The 20,990-nt window shown below is 39.3% G+C and overlaps 1 protein-coding gene across 1 annotated transcript in view; it reads left to right on the top strand.

Annotated features, from left to right (window-relative positions):
* Positions 1 to 20,990, top strand: part of NALCN (sodium leak channel, non-selective) — a gene marked incomplete at both ends in the record, with an annotated part of 212,196 nt that overhangs the window by 116,940 nt on the left and 74,266 nt on the right. The window contains 2 exons of the mRNA XM_080917023.1: positions 14,644 to 14,780; positions 16,089 to 16,230. Coding sequence (XP_080773149.1) covers positions 14,644 to 14,780; positions 16,089 to 16,230 — 279 coding nt within the window. The remainder of the gene's footprint in view (positions 1 to 14,643; positions 14,781 to 16,088; positions 16,231 to 20,990) is intronic.

The raw sequence follows: 20,990 nt of genomic DNA, 5'->3' as shown, positions 1-20,990 counted from the left end.
ATCATTCTAACTCCATCCACAAGCATCCCATTTCTGTGGTCTTTTTACACAGTTTCAGAAAACCAAACTCAGGCCATCTTGCTTGTGCAGAAGACAATTTCCTAACTGAACCATTTCCCCACCCCTCAAAATGACATTTAATGCAAAACTTCACTGTACTCTGCAAGATTATAAAATCAAAATTATCCCATAGTTTTTGTTTGTTTGTTTGTTGTGACTCTGTTGTTATTTGTTTTGTAAATAGTAAAGTGTGAACTAAAAATGTACCCCATCTGGGGGACATTATTCTTCAGGTCTGCCCAAAGGAATTCCTTCCTGGGCTCCAAAAAAGTTCTTTCTTTTTTCTCCCTTTTGTCCGGAGCAGAACATTTTTAAGAACTTGCTGCCCTGAACCACTATGCACAAGGGAAATAATAAAGTGAAACATTACAGTATATATTTTTATTTTCCAGCTCCTGTTATAGGCAATAGGAGAGCAGATTGTCCTGGTTCTGAGGACAAAAGCTTAGCAATTGGCTTTTGGCCTTATGAAGTGTCTGACTGCTGTAGACTCATAAACACACACATCCGTGGCCATGTTACTTGTCCTGAGGCATGAGGATGAGTTTTTACCCTGAACAGACCTAACGATTAAGAGGCACATTGGCAAGGGCTTAATTGTCTCTGTGGACTTAAGCTTCACACAAACTGTCCGCTCTTTTTCTTCTGACTCGTTCAAATATTTTTCTATTCATCCCAAAGCCCTCCTAGTTACTTTTTGTTCATTTATTTATCAGGTATCTGAGACCCTGCTATAAACAAAATGCTGCATCAAGCTCGGTGGAAAATAGACTATGCAAATAACTTTACCACTCTGGAGTCTAATTTGAATACAAGCTAAATGCCCCTTGTGAAAATTCATGGGGTCGGGAAACATTTCACACTTTGAAGTGGCCCAGATTTTGAGATATTTGCATAAATTTTACTACCTGAGTATCTCTAGTTTTCTCAGCTCAAAGCTATAGATAGGATGTGACATCTTCAATTTGACAATGTGTGTCTTAACTCTTGTATATTATCAGATATAATATACCTTCTTGACTGGCATCTGTGCTATACTTCTGGTCCCCTAGGAATTTATATAGAGACTCTCAGAGGGACTGTATGGATCTGATATTGACATCTAGGAAGGGATTAGGAGCTGGATTTCCTGAGGCTGGATGTAGCTATCCTCACTGGTTCCAGATCTATCCTTTATGGCCCGATGTTTGTTTTCTTTGGTTGTTGTTTGTACTATATGAAACTTTTAAAAAGCAATTTAATATGGACCCTGTGCATTACTGTGTACATGCCGACACCTCTCTACCCTCTCAGACCTTAGCACCCAGTGCAGGCAGCATGATACTCATCACCATGGGGGAGGGTGTAATGGTCATTTTGTGATAAGAGCTGCACCATGGATGCCCCTGGCTGATGGGCCATGCTCTAAAATGAGAGGTCCTGTGACAAAGCTTTATGTGAGCAGTGATTTCTCAGAACAGTGAGAGTTTGTCAATCTTCAATTTTTTCCCTTAATGAAAACCCAGGTTGTATTAATAGATGCTGCGAGAGAGCTTGCTTTCCATTTGAGTACGGGTAGAAATAAACATGAAGGTCAGGAAAGGCCCTCATTCCTTCCCATTTACATAATTAGCTCTCAAAATTCACCACTTTCCTGTGATATATATATATATATATATATATATATATATATATATATATATATATATATATATATATATATATATATATTACTCTAAAAGTTCTGAAAATGAATTGCCTGACTACTTCGATGCTCATGTGGCTTAGTGTGTTTTTGATTGGGTCATTTTATCTTACTCAACAATGACAGGAATGTTTAGAATTAAGTGCCTTGCGCTCTTGTGTGAGCTGAATATCTAAAGGGCACAGATTTGACCTTGCTGAAATGACCAACAGGCTTTCATTTGCTTCGCATGCCTGGATGACAATTCTAACTGAGAAAATGAACATCAGAAGGGAAGGCATACAGACAAAAATCAGGAGTGCTTTAGACACATTGAGATATGCTTCTTTTATCAGTGGCAAGCAGCAGAAAGAGCTACTAGCTGCCTGCTGAATTAATCAAATCATCTAGTTATCTCCAACCTTGGATGTTTCAGAGGAGTTCTCAGTAGCTACCATGAGAAATGCTAAATGGCTGTGGGAGGCCAAGGGGGCTAGTAAATTACAGGACTGGTCAGCAAGAGATGATCCTTATGGATGTAAAAAAAAAAAGAAAAAAGAAAAAAAAAAAAGCCTAGAGAGACAGCCAAGTAAAACATGACTCTGTCTTGGGAAGTCTTTGGTTAGAGAAGATTGTAAAGACACAGACTAGATCAGTGGTTGGCAGGGTGAGGGGAAAGGAAGGAAATGAATCTACAGGTCACTCCATCAGCAGGCTCCATAGGTCTTGAATAGGGTTAGACCTAAATCAAACCAGGAGGACTACAGGAACGTGTGTGTAGCTTCTTTACCCTTACTCCTCAATTCTGGCCTCTGCTCTGCAGGAGATAGACACATACGAAGCAGTTGAGAAACCATGAAAGAGGAGCCATGTCCCTTCCCCAGTGCAAGACTATGAATCATGCTTATACCTGAGTGCACTAGGGAAGGCTGAAGCAGAAGCTACCAGATTCATCTGCCAATAGTGACTGGCTTTTATTTCTTCTTTGCTGTCACCCAGAATTCTGTAGTGAAGAACTGATAACATTATTGTTGGTCTTTCCTTGTATTTTAGGGTAACTTGCTCAGTACTTACCATAATAGGGCAAGTGGATCCCTGACTTTCTCATACATGAATACTGTACACTTGTATTAATAAAAGAGTGACTTGCAATGTTTCTCAGAAATGAGAAATGTGCATTTATTTTGTTCAGTGTTAGCCCTATTTTTATTCTGTTTTGCATAAAATATGTTGGTTAATGTAAATTTTCATAGTGCATCTTATAAACCCTTTTGTCAAAGAATGCAAAATTTAACAACTCTACCTTGGACAACAGGCACTCTGAGGAATGATATTTGGAAATGTGTGATTGCTGCCTGAAAAGAAACTATTTAACGGGAAAGAGAACCACTGGGGTCCAGATCCAGCCAGATTTAATGTGCTTTGTTTACATCCAATGAACACAACCATAAATACAACTTTATAGGAATCCTAAGATGAAACAAGTCAAATAATTTCCTGCTGATCTACAGATACAGAAAAAGAAACGATGAATAAGCCAAGAGAAAGTCAAAAAAGCAAGTATGATGCTGGACTGAAGGAGAAAAACAGTGTGAGCTTTGTTAGTTTTAGGAGAAATGATAGATGATAGGTTAACAGAGAGGTGATGACAATAGATGATAGGTAAATGATGGATAGATGATAGATAGATGATAGATGATAGATAGATAGATAGATAGATAGATGATAGATAGATGGTAGATAAGTAGATGATAAATAGATGATATATAGATACATAGATAGATAGATAGATAGATAGATAGATAGATAGATAGATAGATAGATAGATAGATGATAGATAGATGGTAGATAGATAGATAGATAATAGATAGATAGATAGATAGATAGATAGATAGATAGATAGATAGATAGATAGATAGATGGTAGATAGATATATGATAGATAGATAGATGGCAGATAGATAGATGATAGATAAATAGATGATAGATAGATATGATAGACAATAGATTCACATATAGATTTGTAGATATATAGATAGGTACATATATAAATGTATATGGTTCTACAGTTCTACTAGATAAATGTACTCATGCAAGTAAAGATAAACAAAAATAAATATAGGTGCTTGTACAAAGGGCTTATCACACACTTGCAAGCCATAGTTCCCCCGAGAAAAAGAAAACTTACTACAGTCATACAGTAGTCCTTTATCAATAGTTCTCTTTCCTTAATTTCAGTTACTCCAAACCAACAGCAGACCAAAAGTACTAATTAAAAAAAAAAAATCCTAAACTGATAACTCAGAAGCTCTAAATTGCTTGACATCTAAGTAATGTGATAAAGTCTCTGCCCATCTCTTGCTATCCTGCCCCACTCACTACAGACAAGAGTTATCCACTCTATATACGCTACCCATTCATAAACCACTTAGCAACAATTTTAGTCTTTATAGAGACCACAGAGACTATTGAGAAACTGTAGTGCCTAAGTTTAAGTAACCCTTATATATTTTATCATAGCCCCAAACCACAAGTAGTGATGTTGTCAATTCAAACATCCAAATATGATTCATAAATTGATTCCTTTAACTGAAAGGGTGAAATGAAGGAACCAAAGAGCATACACAGGCTTGTTGGAGGCCCTGATATATATGTAGCAGAAGAGTGCCTTGTCTGGCCCCTGTGGGAGAGGATGCACCTAGTCCTATAAAGATTTGACACCCTAGAGAAGGGGGATCCCCTATGGGGACACCTTCTGAGAGGCAAAGGGATGGGAGGATGGTATGAAAAACTCTGGAAGGGGGGTACCAGGAAAGAAGGGCAGCATTTGGAATGTAAATAAATAAAACAATTAAAAACTAAAGAATTGTCAATGACAATTTTAAAAGACATTTTGAGTGGCACCATGTATATATTTTTATTATATTATATTGTTATAATTGTTCTATTTTATTATCAGTGGTTACCATTTGTCTCTTATTATACATAGTTTCTAAATTAAATGTTTACATGGGTGTTTATATGTAGAAGAATACAATATATTAAGGGTACATTACTATCTTTGCTTTGAAACTTGACTGAAGGGCTTGAAATATATTTTTCCTCCAGCAAAAGGGAACTGTATATACTATTAACAGAGGAATAAACCTAATGATAATATCTGTTCTCAGCATTTTGTGATACAAGAAAGTAAGAAGAGATAAAAAGAAAGGGAGAATATGAGAATATGTTGGTGAGGCAATATGTCTGAAGAGTAGAGAAAACTGCTAAGCGATCGATCCCCTAGTGCTAAAAGGAGTAATGCTTTGGAATTTAAAATAAATAGACTAATACTGATTTATCCCCCAAGTATTGACCTAAGAGGCCATGTTCATAGTTAGACCCAGTTTCAAAAATACTGAAAGAATAAAAAAGCCACAAGTCTGTAAGTAAATAAATAAATTGAAGAGATGCCCCTCATGTTTCTCTAAGATTAATTCTAAGTCTGAAGTGTTAAAGAAACAGAAATAACCAAACACTAAACAGAAAGTCCCCCAGGAGGACACTCTAGCCATTGCTACAGGCAAGACCTGATGTAAGGTACAAAAAAAAAAAAAAAAAAAAAAAAAAAAAAAAAAAAAAAAAAAAAAGAGCATAAAACTCTAAGGAGAAACCATATTTGCATGATCTTAAAGAAATCCCACTCAAACACATTTTTAAATTATTACAGCAATCTTCACAAATGTCTTCAAACTCTTTGCTCTCTCTACCTATAAAGACACAAAACTAAACTGATCTGTTCCAAGTGACAGCTGGTGTGAGTAACTGACACTTAGCCGATATGACCTTAAGGTCACCTGAGTAAACTTTACTCAGGTGACTGCAGTTAATTTCACCTATAGTAAGGCATAATGGTTTCATATTTCTCCAATTACAGTGAGAAAGGTATACCATCAGCATGGTATTTTACCAAAACCTTTCAGATCATCAGTATTGTCATGAGAAAACATTACGCATCCTGAAATGAAGAGATAATTAGAAAACTACCCAATGTGTAGTCTGCATGGCTATCAACATCAATAAAACAAGGAAATCTGGAGTTGTTGGTACAGTAGTGAGGAGGACAGAAGACGGGGTCATGGAAGAGAATTCAGTATCCTACACGGAATTCCAGAACAAGACAGAAACCTACATGCAAAAATGTGGCAACTCTAAATAATTCCTTCAGTAATTAAGGGTACTTAACCAAGGCTAACTCTGGTTATATAAGATGTTGGTTTAAGAAAAAGATGGATTGGGAACATATAGAAATTGTGCTTTTTGCAACTGTTAAATAAGTTTAAAAATAATTTCAAAAATAGTTTTAAAAAATCACTTTCAAAAATGGGGCAAGAGTCTTCTATAACTAATATATGTATATAATTATATATAATATAACATGTCAAAGTCAAAGTAATGTTAGCCTCGTTCAGGAAGAACCCTCCTGGGGTGGGGGGGTATAGTGAGGCCAGAGCACAGAGCACAGAAGATAGCATATGAGCATCTTCTCCAAGAAGTCAGTTTGGAATGGTAAGAACAGTGAAGGAGACGTGCCCAGGAAAAAGATGTTTCCCTTTCCATCTTTGATTTCACGTTTACAACCAGGAATCTTGACCAAATAAGTCAAGCACCTGAGCAGAGGAGGGAATGGGTCAGAGGGGAGAGTGATGAAGAGGGCAGTGTGTAGTGTCGTCTTTACTCGGCCCCCTTTTTGAAGAAATCACCTGTAAAATCCACAGCTGTTCATTCCGGCACAGTGACAGCTTTGGTTTCAATAGCTCATTTCCAGACGAATTCAAATTACACGCGATACGCTCTCTCTCATATGTCTCAGAGTGATGATCCTCATTTTCATTTCAGAACACTGAGAACCAAAGTGTCTAAGAGCCTGGGGAGTGAACTGGAGCTGAAATCTAGATACTCTTCTTTTCTCCTTTACTTAGATAGGTTATCAACTAAGTATCCTGGTTTGTGTCTCTTCAGCTGCTGTGATAACACATGACCAAAAGCAACTAAGGGAGGAAAGTTTATTTAATCCTACTGGTTACAGTCAACCATTAAGGGAAGCTAAGGCAGGGAGTTAAAGCAATGAGACCAGAGAGGAATGCTGATTACTGGCTTGCTTTCTCAGGCCTGCTCAGCTGCCTTTCTTATAAAACCCAGGCACTATACTCTGCACACTGGGCTGGAACCTTCTATACAAATTATCAATGTAAAAATATCCCCCACAGACGAGCCCTTAGGCCAATCCAATGAAGGCAACTCCTCAATAAAGATTCCCCTTCAAGGTATGTGTGTATGGGTTTGTGTCAAGTTAAAAAATTGTAATACTGTGTATTTTATATAAAAAGCGAGATAGCAGTTGTACAAGTATATTTACATATGCTTCTGTGTAAGTGTACCTGTGTGTATGGTGAGGGTTGGTGGGTGTGTCTGTGTGGGGATGTGCGTGTACTTGATCTTGGCTCTCCCTATTATTGAAATATTAATCAGACATGAACCAAGTATCTGGATAGAATGAAATTCTAATGTAACTTCACCTGAAGAGGACCAAACCAGTGCATTTTATCAGACCAGGCATATTTCTATGGCTCAGTCAAGTCCCAAATAGAAACAATGATTCTGTAGTCAACTAATACAAAAGAGACCTAACGTAAAATGGAGGTGTTGGGAAAAAACATACAAAAACAACCTTGACTAATCAATAATGCTAGAACATATAAGTAATTGCATTTATGGGTTTTTAATGAACAATACTGTAAAAACAGTTTATGCAGTCAATGTTACAAAATGTCTACTCTTTTGAAGTTTCTTTTTTTTTCTTTTACCAGCCCATAAAACCATCTGAAATATTTTATAGGTGGTTGTTCAAAACAACCTTCTGAAGGACATTTAATTCTTGTAAGATTTGCAGTTCAGTGTGAAAAGCACGAAAGTAAACATGCCATGCACAGTCCAGAGATGTCTTAAGGGGGTGTCAACGTTACAGTCCTTCCTAAGTGCTCTGCTGAGCTTTCAAACCAGCAAGGACAGAACCACACGTTAGTCCCTGGTGACCCGACTCCCTGCAACACACAGCTCTCCCAAAGTCCTCAGCAGTGCTGATTAGACAGGTTCAACAAATCAGAACCTCTGGGGACATAGAAAAGCAAAATATCACATTCAGTTAATTCGTTCACATTATGAAATGGCTGTGGGCATTTTAAGTGGCAGTTATCATGTATGTGGAGCTGGAGAGATGGCTCAGCAGTTAAGAGCACTTGCTCTTGCAGGAGAACCTTCATTTCAGCTCCCAGCACACTAGTGCCTCACAAACACCTTTAACTCCAACTCCAAGGAATCTGATCCCACCGCCTGGTCTCTGAGGGTAAACACATGCCTGGGAACATAAACATATAAATAAAAATTAAGATCAGTCTTAATTTTAAACATGTAGCACATGTAATTAATTAGTTCATGTTTTGAGATTATTGTGAACATTTCTTAGATAACAGCTGTCATATAGAAATGTAGCCCTAGATCAGCTGAAAAATAAGCCCTCTAATTTAGTTCTGCCCCCCCCAACAAGATCTGTGTCTAACTCCAGTTTCCAGGTTACCCCAAACAAATCTACACCCCTAGGTTACAACCCCTTACCTGCCTCACAACCACCAATGCAGAGGAAGCAGAAGTTAAGTTTATGGTCTGACTCCCAGCACCAGCCAATTATGCTAAAAGCCAATTAGATGCTGACAAGCTAGAAACACCCCCACATGCTGCTTTCTATAAAACATCGCCCCTATAGATGTTCAGGGCTCCTCTCCACGAAAACGGCCCTGCTTGTTGGCAGTGGGCTGAGCCCAAGCAAACTGGAATGAAGGCCCTGCTGTGATTGCACCTGATTGCTCCTGACTGGCCTTTTGAGGTTCACTAACACTTTCTTGATGCAACAATAGCAGAAAATAGAAGTTCCTTCCTGTGGGTGCTCCATTCTGCACTGAACAGGGAGAGCAGGGTAGTCTTCACATTGTAGATAAAGGATTTATGATAGCACATAGCATTAAGAGCCTACAGATTTAGTTATTAATCCACCTACACCATCTGTTTTAACTCAGAAACTATTAGCTTGGGTTGGAAACCTTGTGTAAACAAATTAGTTAGAGAAGCCATCTTGAAAAATGACGTACGGTTCATGAAGACTCTGCATTCTGAATTGCTGTCTGAATAGATGCAGAAAAAAAAAAAAAAACAGAAACCACTACCGTTACCAGAGAATTAAACCTTAATTTAATCACATAGCTAAGAGGAGGGCTTCCTTTTCATTGCTGTGTAAACATAGTAAGATAGTTTTTCTTGTCCTAGCTAGCAGTTACTCTTCAGTTGTACTAACTCGAACATCTGTGCAGACACAACCTGTGTGAAGCAAGAATTTGGTTCAAATATGAGAACATTTTACAAATCTAGATATTTTCTAAGTTAATTTCTTTTATAAAAATCACACCCCCAAAAAAAAAAAAAAAAAAAAAAACCTTACAACTAACATTGATGCATTCCTCCAGTTCAGCTATTTGTCACAGCATTCTGAAAAGAAATTTGGCCAGATAGGGTTTGAATATCTTAGCAGAAGAAAGCACAGGCTGCAACAGGGAAGATGGGTGCGATGAGGCAGAACGGGGTATGTGTCATGCAGCGCAATTACGCCTGAACTCTCTTGAGAGGACTAGGAAAGCAGATCCTTCCAGCCACCCAATGCCAGCAATGATATCTCAGCACGCCAGATGCCGAGCTGCAGAACCAGCTTAGATTTGTGTCGTGTGTGTGTGTGTGTGTGTGTGTGTGTGTGTGTGTGTGTGTATACATACATACATTTCCTAAAAGCTCAAGGTTTGAAATGTATTTCTTTCTTTGTAATTTCTCTTTTGCACATGCACTTTTTTCTTCTTTTGGTCGTGGTGTGAGCCTGTCACGGAGCTATCATCCGACCAGTGGGGGGCAGGCCAAATCCTGGTTGAAGCCATCATCAACTCCCTCCTGTGTGCCATTCTTATTAGATTCTTCACCAAGAGGAGGAAAATCTCAGCTTCCTCTATACCGCCTCCCTTTCAAGACTTCGGATCTTTTACATTTTAATGGACATTTACAATTATAATTACTTTACTTTAAAAGCCTTGCTTTGGAGGGGGGGATAGTTTAATAATCTTAAATTCATATCTAGTCCTTTTATTGATATTAGCCATTCATCTGTATCAAAGAATACTTGCTTTTAGAACATACTCGTGGGAGAGAGAATAAACAGCTAGAATGAGAGGTAGAATACCATTGTACTGAATTTTAAGTATCTTTGTGAGTGGTTTCAAAATGCCAGGAAGTTGCTTTTATCTAATCTTGGTGACCTTGATCTTCCCTACCCCCAGCATGCCCCACCCTAGAACATCAGGTTCCACATACTGTCTTGTTCCTTTTTTCTTTTTCCTGTGTTTGTGTCTTGGTCAGGCTTGTGCACTGGGGAAGGCAGAACGGTAAAGTTGTGATGGTGATGAAATAGGCTTTATTCCATGACTTTATTTAATGTATTAACTGTCCACTTGTAAGCGGACTGAAATGAAATAGGATAAGACCATTTGCTGATGTTTGCAAGCACAATACACCCAAACTAAACATACCAAGCCAACTGTGTGGTAGAAACCATTAACTTTACACCTGTCCTGCCATTGTTTTCAACCTGCCCCTGGAACACTGGCCTCACTGAAAATTAGCAATATGGAAATTTTATAGAACAAACGTTGTCAATCTGTTCATCTGACAGTCTTGTCTTCCAGTATATGTTCTTTTGTTAGAGCTCGTTTCCTACCCTCAATATCGCAAGATAAAAGTCTGGTCACATTTTATATTAGACTGTACCTCACTCACTTTCAAGTGTTTGAATAGACCACAGTTTGTTTTTCCATTCTATTGATAGGCAGTTTGGTGGTTTATAGTCAGGACTCACAAATGTTGCTATAGAGATGAAGCAGTGATCGTGGTATACACATTCCTTTCAGAACAGGCCCATGGAGGTGTATAGGAAGAGAAGGAGCTCATGGAACTTCTGGAGAGGGTCTGTCCCTGCTCATAGGAGGCAACTCACTGCCCCTTTGCAAGCAGCCACTCCTTTTTTTCTCTCCTGAACCATCTGTATATCTGAGCATCCATGGTTCACACCATTCAAAAGGAGGATTTGCAGAACCACAGAGAACCTTCTGAGTTATTCAGAAGAGCCCTGCTCTTTAGGGTGCTGTGGTTCAATGCCTAACTCCTGCTGAGCTCCAATTTGTTTCCAACCATATTCTATTTTCACTCTCTGGTAGGTGCTATGAAAGAAAATTTCAAAGTGGAATCCTGCCCCGAAGGAGCTTAAGTGCTCATGGGAATATTAATATCTCTAATGCGAATTAGAATCTGACAAGATCCATTTTAAAAATATGGAAGCAAAGAGATATATAAAATACATATATCATTAGCCAACTGTATTGATCACTGTGTTCTAGGGCTAGATTAGCTATAATGTGATATATTCCCTTCATGCCCTTGACAAACATGTCCAAACATTTATAGGCTTTCCAGTGATAAACATCATGACCAGCTAAATGCCACAAGAGCCTAACTTTATTCCATTCTGCAAGTAGAGGGTTTCCTACATGGTATGTAACAAAAGTTAAGTGACCCAGTTAACACATAGATACTGTCTATACCTCTGTCTATTCTAAAAGCCTTTCCTTTGTGTCTTCAAAAATCTGTGACAGAATTTCTCTCTGACACCCACTTAGTGTCATTTATTTGGTGGCAATTTTGTTGTTGTTGTTGTTGTTTACTTCATGTTAACTCCTGTTTTAGGACAGATTGAATGAACATGAAGAAATAAACTCCATCAATTTCTCCCCACCCCCACCCCCAGGTCTCATACAATTGGAGAAAGTGCTTGACATGACTTATGTGAAACAAAACTCTTTGAAATGATGATGTGTATGGTGGATTTAAGAGTGTTTCCTTCATCCTGATATAGCTCTCTCCTGAGATTCTCTGCCAGAGAATGACAAATACAGAAGCAGATGATCTCAGCCAACCATTGAAGTGAGAATGGGGTCCTCAATGGAGGAGCTAGAGAAAGGACTGAAAGAGCTAAAGGGGTTTGTACCCAGGATGAACAACAATACCTACAAACCAAAGCCCCCAGGGATTAAACCTCAATCCAAAGACTACGCATGGACAGACTTATGGCTCCAGCTGCATATGTAGTAGAGGATGGCCTTGTTGGACATCTATGTGAGGAAAAGCCCTTGGTCCTTCCAAGGCTCAATGTAGACAAATATCAGGGAGGGAGACAGGATATGGTGTGTAGGTGAGAGGGTGAAAGGGTGAGTTGGGGGACACTCTTATAAAAACAGAAGGAAGGGGCTGTGATAGAGGGAAAACCGAGATAGGGGATGGCATTTGAAGTGTAAATAAAATATAGTCTATAAAAATTAAATTGATGCTGGACCTTTAAAAAAAAGCAAAGGAAATTAAAAAAAAAAAAAAAAAAAAAAGAGTGTTTCCCCCATACCTACTGAGCTTCAGAACAAGACTTTCCTGGGAAATTGAGCCCTTGCAAAAATAAACAGTTAATCATTCTGGATGAAGAGTGTTAGGGACCATCCTGGATCTGATGTTTACATTTCTTATTGGAGAAACAGGAGGGAGACAGGCACTGGGAAGAAGGCATTTGACATTCAAATAAGGGTGGAGGAATGAGCCAGCAAACAATCACAGGAAGCTGTGGTGAACCCTCAAGTCTCACAGAGAACCTTGATTCCAAAATTAGTTCTCCGATGTTAGAAAGGTTGGTAGCTTCTGATTCACAGAGCTGCCAGTTCATAACTGCTGCAGCAGCCTGGGAAACTGTTAAGACATGTACTAGATTGAACTTGAAGAAACTGAAGATGTCTCACTGTCATGATCCACGTGAAGAGCTGCATTCTACGGTCCAACTCAATATGCTAAGAAATATCTTTGGTGACCAGGAAAAACATCCTCTGAAAAACTGTGTGAGAAGCTAAAGTCCTATGAACAAGTAGAAGGTCATGAAGCTTAAGAAAGAAGGGGTGGAGCAACAGAGGTTGCAGCAGAAATGAAGTCTGAAGAGGATGTGACAGGGACACCTAGATAAATAAACCATCACAGGTGGAGGGAGGAATGAGATTTGAGTCCATTTGGAAGACTGTGACCACTTTTGTTTTAAACCATTGGAGCAACAACAGATAGGTTTTAAGACTGAGATATCTGTAACCACCAAATGCAGGAATAAGTGATAAGGAGCTGACTGGGGGTTGAGAACCCCAACAGAGCTTTTGAAGGTCCAGTCAGGGAAGTTCTTGTAAGGAATGGAGGGTTTTAGGAAGATCTCCGGATTCCCACTTCGATGAGATGGTCTGATCAACATACACATTACCACTGTTTCTTACACTAGCAGAAAACACAATTCAGTCTGAATAGCTTAGACACCACCCCCCACCTCAGCAGCGGTGACCTGAGTCACACACTGCCATTCTGTAGACTGAGAGGTCTGTGAAAGTAGGGGAAATAATACCATGGCTTATTTTTCTTATTTCTCGTTTCACTCTTGCCTTGGGTTCCCAAGCACTCTGGTCATATCCCTTCCATGGTAAACATTATATTGATAGGTAATTGTTTATTCAACTATCTAGTGGGTTGTGATGTGAGCTGGATGAGCAGAAACGCAGGTCCCCTTTTATTTTTGTTGCCCCAGAATTTTGCACAGAATCTCGATCCTTGGATTGGTTCTAGAAGTGACCAGCGTGTGTGTCCAAACAAATGAGTCAGTAAACACAACTGAGCACGCCCCTATCTACACTATCGATCTCTTCAGACTCTGGCCTGCTATCTGGTCTGGTTGGTCTTAATAAGTCAGCATCTTTTTCTTTCCTTCTGGACCCAACTTACCACTGGCACATTTTCGCCAGTTGTGTATCAGTGGCCCATTAGAAGTCAGTTACCTTTTCATAAGCTTTCATTGATGTACAGAGTTACTTTTCAGATTACTTGCATGTCATGGATATTCCTTGTGTTTTTCGTTTTGTGGCCCTGGATGCTAGAGCTTCACCACCACCACCACCACCACCACCACCGCCACCATCACCACCATCATCATCTTACCCATCCCTTCCCATTATCAGAACTTTCTGGACTTCTACTGATAATTTCCTAATCTAAACTTTATTGTTTTAGAGTAAAAGCACGTCTCACAGGGGGCCACCAGTGAATGGCTCTGATGGCCACTTAATCCATTTGTGAATTAGGATGGCAAGAGTTATAGTTCGGAGAGGGATAAAAAGCAGGGAAAATATTGAAGGATTTTGCAATCCACAGAGGTGGTGAGGAATGAGAGGAATTCACAAGAAAAACCAGCGCTGGACGGAGGAAAAGGGATAAGAAAGCATGGACTGAATTCAAGCCAGTAATTGATTCTTAGCTCCACATCAGCTCTGGATAAACCTTGGTTTCCTTGAAATCAAATTTGTACCAATATGAGTAGATCCCCTTCAGTCAGCTAAGGAGATATGCGAGTCAGTCTGTGTATACAATAAAGCCAAATGTTTAATTGTAAGTAAAAGCTAAAGATGGTGGATGGGATGGAAGGAGACTTGCCAACGAGAGGACAACAAAACCTTCCTCTGCATTTTATTTTAAATTGGTTTGCTTTGTGGTTAACTTATGTCCTTCCCTGGAACTTGTTTTAGAACAATCTCAAGGACTACTGGGTGATGTGTATGGTGGACCTTTTCTGCCACCTAGTGGTTATATGTGTACTTACATATTACTATCTCAAGTCTGAAACTGCATTACAATGGGATCCTCTTTTCTTCTCCCCACCCCGGACTCCTTTAGTTAAAACAAAGTGAAGCGAACGCAGATACCAAAGAAAAACTTCCTTTGCGCCTGAGAATCTTCGAAAAATTCCCAAACAGACCGCAAATGGTGAAAATCTCAAAACTTCCTTCAGATTTTACAGTTCCTAAGATCAGGTATCAAATTGTTTCTTTGACTAAATCTCTTCACAGCATGGCTTACCATCTAAGCTTACCTCAGCCTTTTTTTCAGACTGGCATGTGGGTAGGTGTGTGGTTGTGTTTGAAATTGTGATCTCCTTCTCCCTGCATACAAATCCTTCGAGTCCCATGAGCAGCCCCTTCAAAGAAGCAGGTGAGACTCAAGCTTGGGTCCCTGCCTCCATCTGAAGACTTACCAGCCATTAGACCTCCCAGGTATAGACTAGGTGGACTTTGCTCAGTGTGAGCAAGGCTGGACCGCGGTTAAGTCCACCAGGCACCAGCTATGGGGGGTGTATGTCTTACAGCAGCCTTGGCATATATGGCCGGCTGGTCACAGTGCAATCTGCCCCCCGCTGGTTAGAAGAACCATAACATTTGCACCCACACTGATTCCTTTTGCACTAGTTTCGCCTTCCTACTAAACAAATGCATCCTTAAGGTGCTTGGAACTGCCTGCTTCTAATAATTAGAGGGAAATCTTCCGACGATAACTCGAAAAGCTCCGGATACCATCGGAATCCTAGAGACTTCACTGCTTTTATTTATTTACTTATTTAAATATCTTGGAGGGGGCTAGGGAAGCAGGAGATTAGGTGCTGTGCCAAAGACACTTGAAATTCCAATAGGAAAAAAAGAAAGATGGTCATGTCCCTTAGTTCCTGAAGAGTGTTCTGGATGTTTTCACTTTGCTGTCAGATTCGATGTGTTGATGCAGATGATGATGCTTGTTGCATTACTGGGTGCTCAGTGCAGTCGTGTGGGACCGCCATTTGCATCTAGCTTAGTCACACAAGACAGCATGACACTATTTCTTTTTCTGGTTTTAAGTTGCTGACTTTGTTTAGCTGCATTAATGGCATTTAAATTTTTTATATATATTTTGATGATCAAATGAAGTCTTTTCCTTTTGCATCTCTAAATGTAAAATTATCTCTCAAGGACTTTTATGATGAATAGAAGTTCGGAAAGATAAATTAATTCTTTCAAGTAGTAGGGGGAAAAGGATCTCATTACCACGGTAGGATTCAGATCACACCATCAATTATTGGATACCCTTGCTTTTAAGCTGTTTTAGGGACATTATGTCTTTAAACAGGAGTCTGCAAGGATTCAGGAAGCTTTTTCTCTAAGTTAAATAATTTGGTAATTAAATTTAAGCATCGCCCTTGGTATGACACATCTTGATTTTTTGCAATCTTGTGCACCGCTCTTGTCTCTGTGAAATGCCACCACCCATTCCTCTTCCTGAGTAACCCTGATCCTTGTGCTTCATCCACAAAGGGAAAGCTTCATGAAGCAGTTCATTGACCGCCAGCAACAGGACACCTGCTGTCTCTTCAGAATCCTCCCCTCTACCTCTTCCTCATCCTGTGACAATCCCAAGCGGCCCACAGTTGAAGACAACAAATACATTGATCAAAAAGTAAGAACCACTGTCTCCATGTAAACTCCTCTAAAGCATGTGTTAGAGAAAAACGTAGAACAATTATTTAGCATCCTCTTTCCTAAGTTTCTAGGGAATAGAAAAGAAAATAATAAATAGATATATGTATATATGTGTATACACATACATATTGCTTGTGGTGTAATTCATAACACACACATATGTATGTATATATATATATATATATATATATATATATATATATATATATATATATATATATATATAGTTTGTAATGTCATTCATGTTTCTATTACATCAAAAAATTGAATGCCTACTTCCTCCTGCTCAGGCCATCCTGTCCTCCCCTATCCCACAGAACTAATATCTATGTGTCCCCTGGCTTAGTCATCTTGCCCTAAGGTATATCAATAATTATTGCCCTTGTAGTATGTCTCTTCATTTTAAAGAACTTTCTTTAAATTATTCATGCGCTTTCTCTTCATCATCCTCAGATCTCATACCTCGTTCTTCTAGAAACACTCTGATGCTAATGTCATTTTTGAAATTAATTTTTGCTAGTTGAAAATAATTAGGTTTATGTCTGGTTGGTTAGATTTCATTTTCTTTGGGGAAAGCCTGTGAGATGTTGTCTATATCCTGGGGGATCAACAACTTTATCAGTATGTACCTTCTCTGTTCTTTTGCATCAGAATTTTCACAAGCTGCCAAGGGGAAATTTTGCTAAACAAGACACTTGCACAGTCACGTTTCCACCTATTACTTGTTTAAGAATGACACATCCATTTTAGAACCACTGTCAATCACTTTCCCTGCTTTTGTCTCCTGCATCAACATTTTACCTCCTCCACTACTTGGCTTTTGTGGTCATAAAATTGACTTTAGATGATACTATTGGTGGCTTTCACTTGTGTAGTCAAAGACCATGCCATGTGCGTGGTACTTTAAACTTCATTTAGTTGGTTCTTGATTTTGTTTGTTTGAAATAAAAACCTGTGACATCTACACTTCCCAGCCAATACCATAAACATGTGAAGAAACAGCTGCCCAGGTGGACACACAAAGTATGTGTGGAGAGACATCAACCTAGTCCAGGCCAGTCTGAAGTCACATTTTGCATTTCTAGACAGCAGATGGACATCCTCTGAGTGTATCAAATTAGTTTCATTATATTTCCAAACTTGACTATAGGCCAGAGATGAAGTGGCCTTCTGCACACCCTGACTGTGCTAGAGTTATGTCTACCCATCTCCAAGAGAAAGACCAAAAGAACTGATGTCCCCAAAATACCCAGTGTGGTAAAACCAGGACACATTTTCTAATCTTCTTTCTTTCTTTCTTTCTTTCTTTCTTTCTTTCTTTCTTTCTTTCTTTCTTTCTTTCTTTCTTTCTTTCTTTTTCTTACAACTTTATTTAAAGAAGAGAGATACATGTACAGATTTTGAAAAGCATTTTGGCAATTCTTTTAGAGGTTTGATAGCATTCATTGAAATCCCACTAATTACCATAAGCATAAAGTACATGTAGAACAGAATGTAACATGGAAATAGTCAGAGTTTTCTTGGTCTGTATCGATTAAACATAATGATCTTTGAATACTAAAAATTGCCACAAGGCTATATTCCTAGCTCTTGGATTATTAATGATTTAAGGTCCAGGTGTACCACACTCTGAGTGGGTGCTATACACTTATTTATTTTTCCTAAGAAGGATTGAGGCTTTCACTATTTGGCCTTTGTTATTCTTGAGCTTCATATGGCCTGTGAGTTGTTTCTGGGGCATTCAGAGTTTTCTGAGGCTAGTATCCAATTATCAGTGACTTCATATTATGTCTGCTCTTTTGTGACTGGGTTACATCACTCAGGATGATATTCTCTAGATGCATTCATTTTCCTATAAATTTTATAAAGTCATTGTTTCTAATAGCTGAGTAGCACTCCACTGTGTAAATATACCACAATTTTTGTATCCATTAATCTACTGAACGGCATCTGGGTTCTTTCTAGCTTCTGGCTAATATAAATAGGGCTACTATGGACATTGTGGTGCGTGTGTCCTTATTGTATGTTGGAGCATCTCTGAGGTATATGCCCTGGAGTGGGATAACTGGGTCTTCAGGTAGGACTATGTCCAATTTTCTGAGGAACCACCAGACTGATTTCCAGAGTGGTTGTACCCCACCAACAATGGGGGAGTGTTCCTCTTTCTCTGCATCCTCACCAGCATCTGCTGTCATATAAGATTTTGATCTTAGTCATTCTGACTGGTGTGAGGTGGAATCTCAGGGTTGTTTTGACTTTCATTTCTCTGATGACTGAGGATGTTGAACACTTCCTTAGATGCTTCTCAGCCATTTGATATTCCTCAATTGGGAATTTTTTGTTTATCTCTGTACCCCATTTTTTAATAGGATTGTTTGATTCTCTGGAGTCTAACTTGTTGAGTTCTTTGTATAGATTGGATATTAGACCTCTATCAGATATGGGGTTGGTAAAGATCTTTTCCCAATCTGTTGGCTGCCGTTTGTTTTCTTGACAGTGTCCTTAGCCTTACAGAAAATTTTCAATCTCATTAAGTCCCATTTCTAGATCCTTGGTCTTAGAGCAGAAGCCATTGGTGTTCTGTTCAGGAACATTTCCTCTGTGCTTATGTGTTCTAAGGTTTTCCCCACTTACTCCTCCAATAGTTTTAGTGTACCTGGTTTAATGTGGAGATCTTTGATCCACTTGCATTTGAGCTTTGTACAAGAAGATAAGAAAGGGTCTATTTTCATTCTTCTGCATGCTGAGTGCCTGCCAGTTGAGCAGAGATGTTGAAGCCTTGGTGCCATCCATATTATTTGTTTTTGAGCAGGATTTTGAGGGTGACGGTCATCCCTCAACCTATAGAGTTGATTGAGACCCATCTTTTCCATTAAACAAAGACCAGTATAGATAACCTTGTGCTTCTCTTTGTCACATCTCTGTCTGGTAGGCCTTATACAGATAAACCATAGTTGGAAGGGTTCTCTCATGGGATTTCGTCTCACCTGGGCTAATGCTGGGAAGTGGAATGCATATCCACCTCCAGGTCTCATCAGCTGATCCTAGGACTGAGTACTAGCTGTGTTACCATGTGTCCCAGTTTGTTTTCTGTTGCTGTGATAAGCACCATTACCAAAAACAAAGTGGGGAGCAAAGGGGTTTATTTCATCTGATAGGTTATAATCCATCATAGAGGGAATCCAGGTAGGAACTCAAGGCATGGACTTCAACCAGGGAAGATCACTGTGTATAGTATTGTTCCCTCTGGATAGCATTTTTACATTGCCTGGGCCCACACCCCCAAAGAACTGCTCTGCCCACAATGTACTGGAACCTCCTATGTCAATTATAACCAAGAAAATGCCTCACAGACACGCTTACAGGCCCGTTTGATGTAAGCAACTTCTCAACTGAAGTTCCTTCTTCCTAGGTGTGTCTGGGTTTATACCATATTGACAAAAATTAATCAGGTTACCATGTAGCTAGCCTTCAACTTTGTCTCTATTTTACTGATAGAAAATTAGGCTTCTTCCATTCTAAATCCATTGTTTGCAGCATCAGCTTCCATCTGTTTTTGGAGCTGTTTGTGACTCTTTAGAATTCCTCATCTCTGTTTGAGAGTGTTTGGCCAGGGCAATCTGAGATACAGAAACTGCAGTGTAAGTGTGTCTTCATGATGAGCACTTCCTAGAAGCAGAAAGGGAAGGGATAGTGGTTGATATTTTAATGTGTCTACTCATATGTTTCCCCACATTATTGAGATGAAAGCCTTGGTTTCTTATGCAGAGTGCCTCCTAATAACACTGATGTGTTAGAACTTGACTTTCTAGCAACCCAGTGAGACAGCCTTCCCTCAGCCTGCAGCCATGATCACTGCTCTCCTGATGACTTTGCTCTTGGCTAGCATGTCACTCCCTGAGTCTGCCATGATTTAGAAATATAAATGAGCTTTGAAGAGCCCAGCAACTATATCTCAAGTGCAAAATGAGAATAAAAATATGCATTAAATTTATGTTTTGTTTATACTGTTTATTTCCACATTCGTTCAGTAATTCTACAGACTTTGTGAGGAGCACCTGGCTGTTTACTTATCTGCCATTCCTCTTGATGTAGAAATTCAAAAGAAAGCAAGACATGAACTTTAAAAGCTGATAATGCTAGGAAGAAATACAAATAAAGACGTTAAAGTCCAAAGCTATTGTGACAAATGGAGCTAGAGAGATGGCTGAGTCATTTAGAACATGAGTTTGTCTTCCAGAGGACCAACATTTCGTTCCCAGTACCCAAATGGAGACTCACACCATCCATAAATCCAGATATAATGTCTCCTTCTGACCTTTGTGGGCATCAGGTATGTACTAGACAGGGTCCCCTGAGTCCTCTTTTCTGCACAGTTGAAAATTAGAGAAAGGGACTTCGTCTACAGAAAAGTTCTGTTGGTGGAGCTGAGCAACACAGGGCAGAGATGCTTTGAGTTGCAGTCCTTATCTGTAAAGTGGAGTTCATCTCTTCCTATATTTCTTAGGAGAATTCAGCATGATCGTATATGTTAGAAGGCTGTCATCATGCCCAGCATAACCTTTCAGCCAGATAAGAATCGACTGGAGACAAACCAGATACTAACAACAGGCTCTGCAAAGGGGCTGGCAGCTGAGACAGATTGACTTAATGGTGGAACATATCTCTAATCACATACTTGGGAGGGTAAGGCAGGAAGATTCAAGATTAGCCTAGGCCATGTAGTAGAACCTGGTC

Source organism: Micromys minutus (assembly GCF_963924665.1).
Source record: "Micromys minutus genome assembly, chromosome: 5".
Classification (NCBI taxonomy): Eukaryota; Metazoa; Chordata; class Mammalia; order Rodentia; family Muridae; genus Micromys; species Micromys minutus.
Note: the sequence above shows the minus strand (reverse complement) of the source record. Positions and strands in the feature narration are given on the sequence as shown.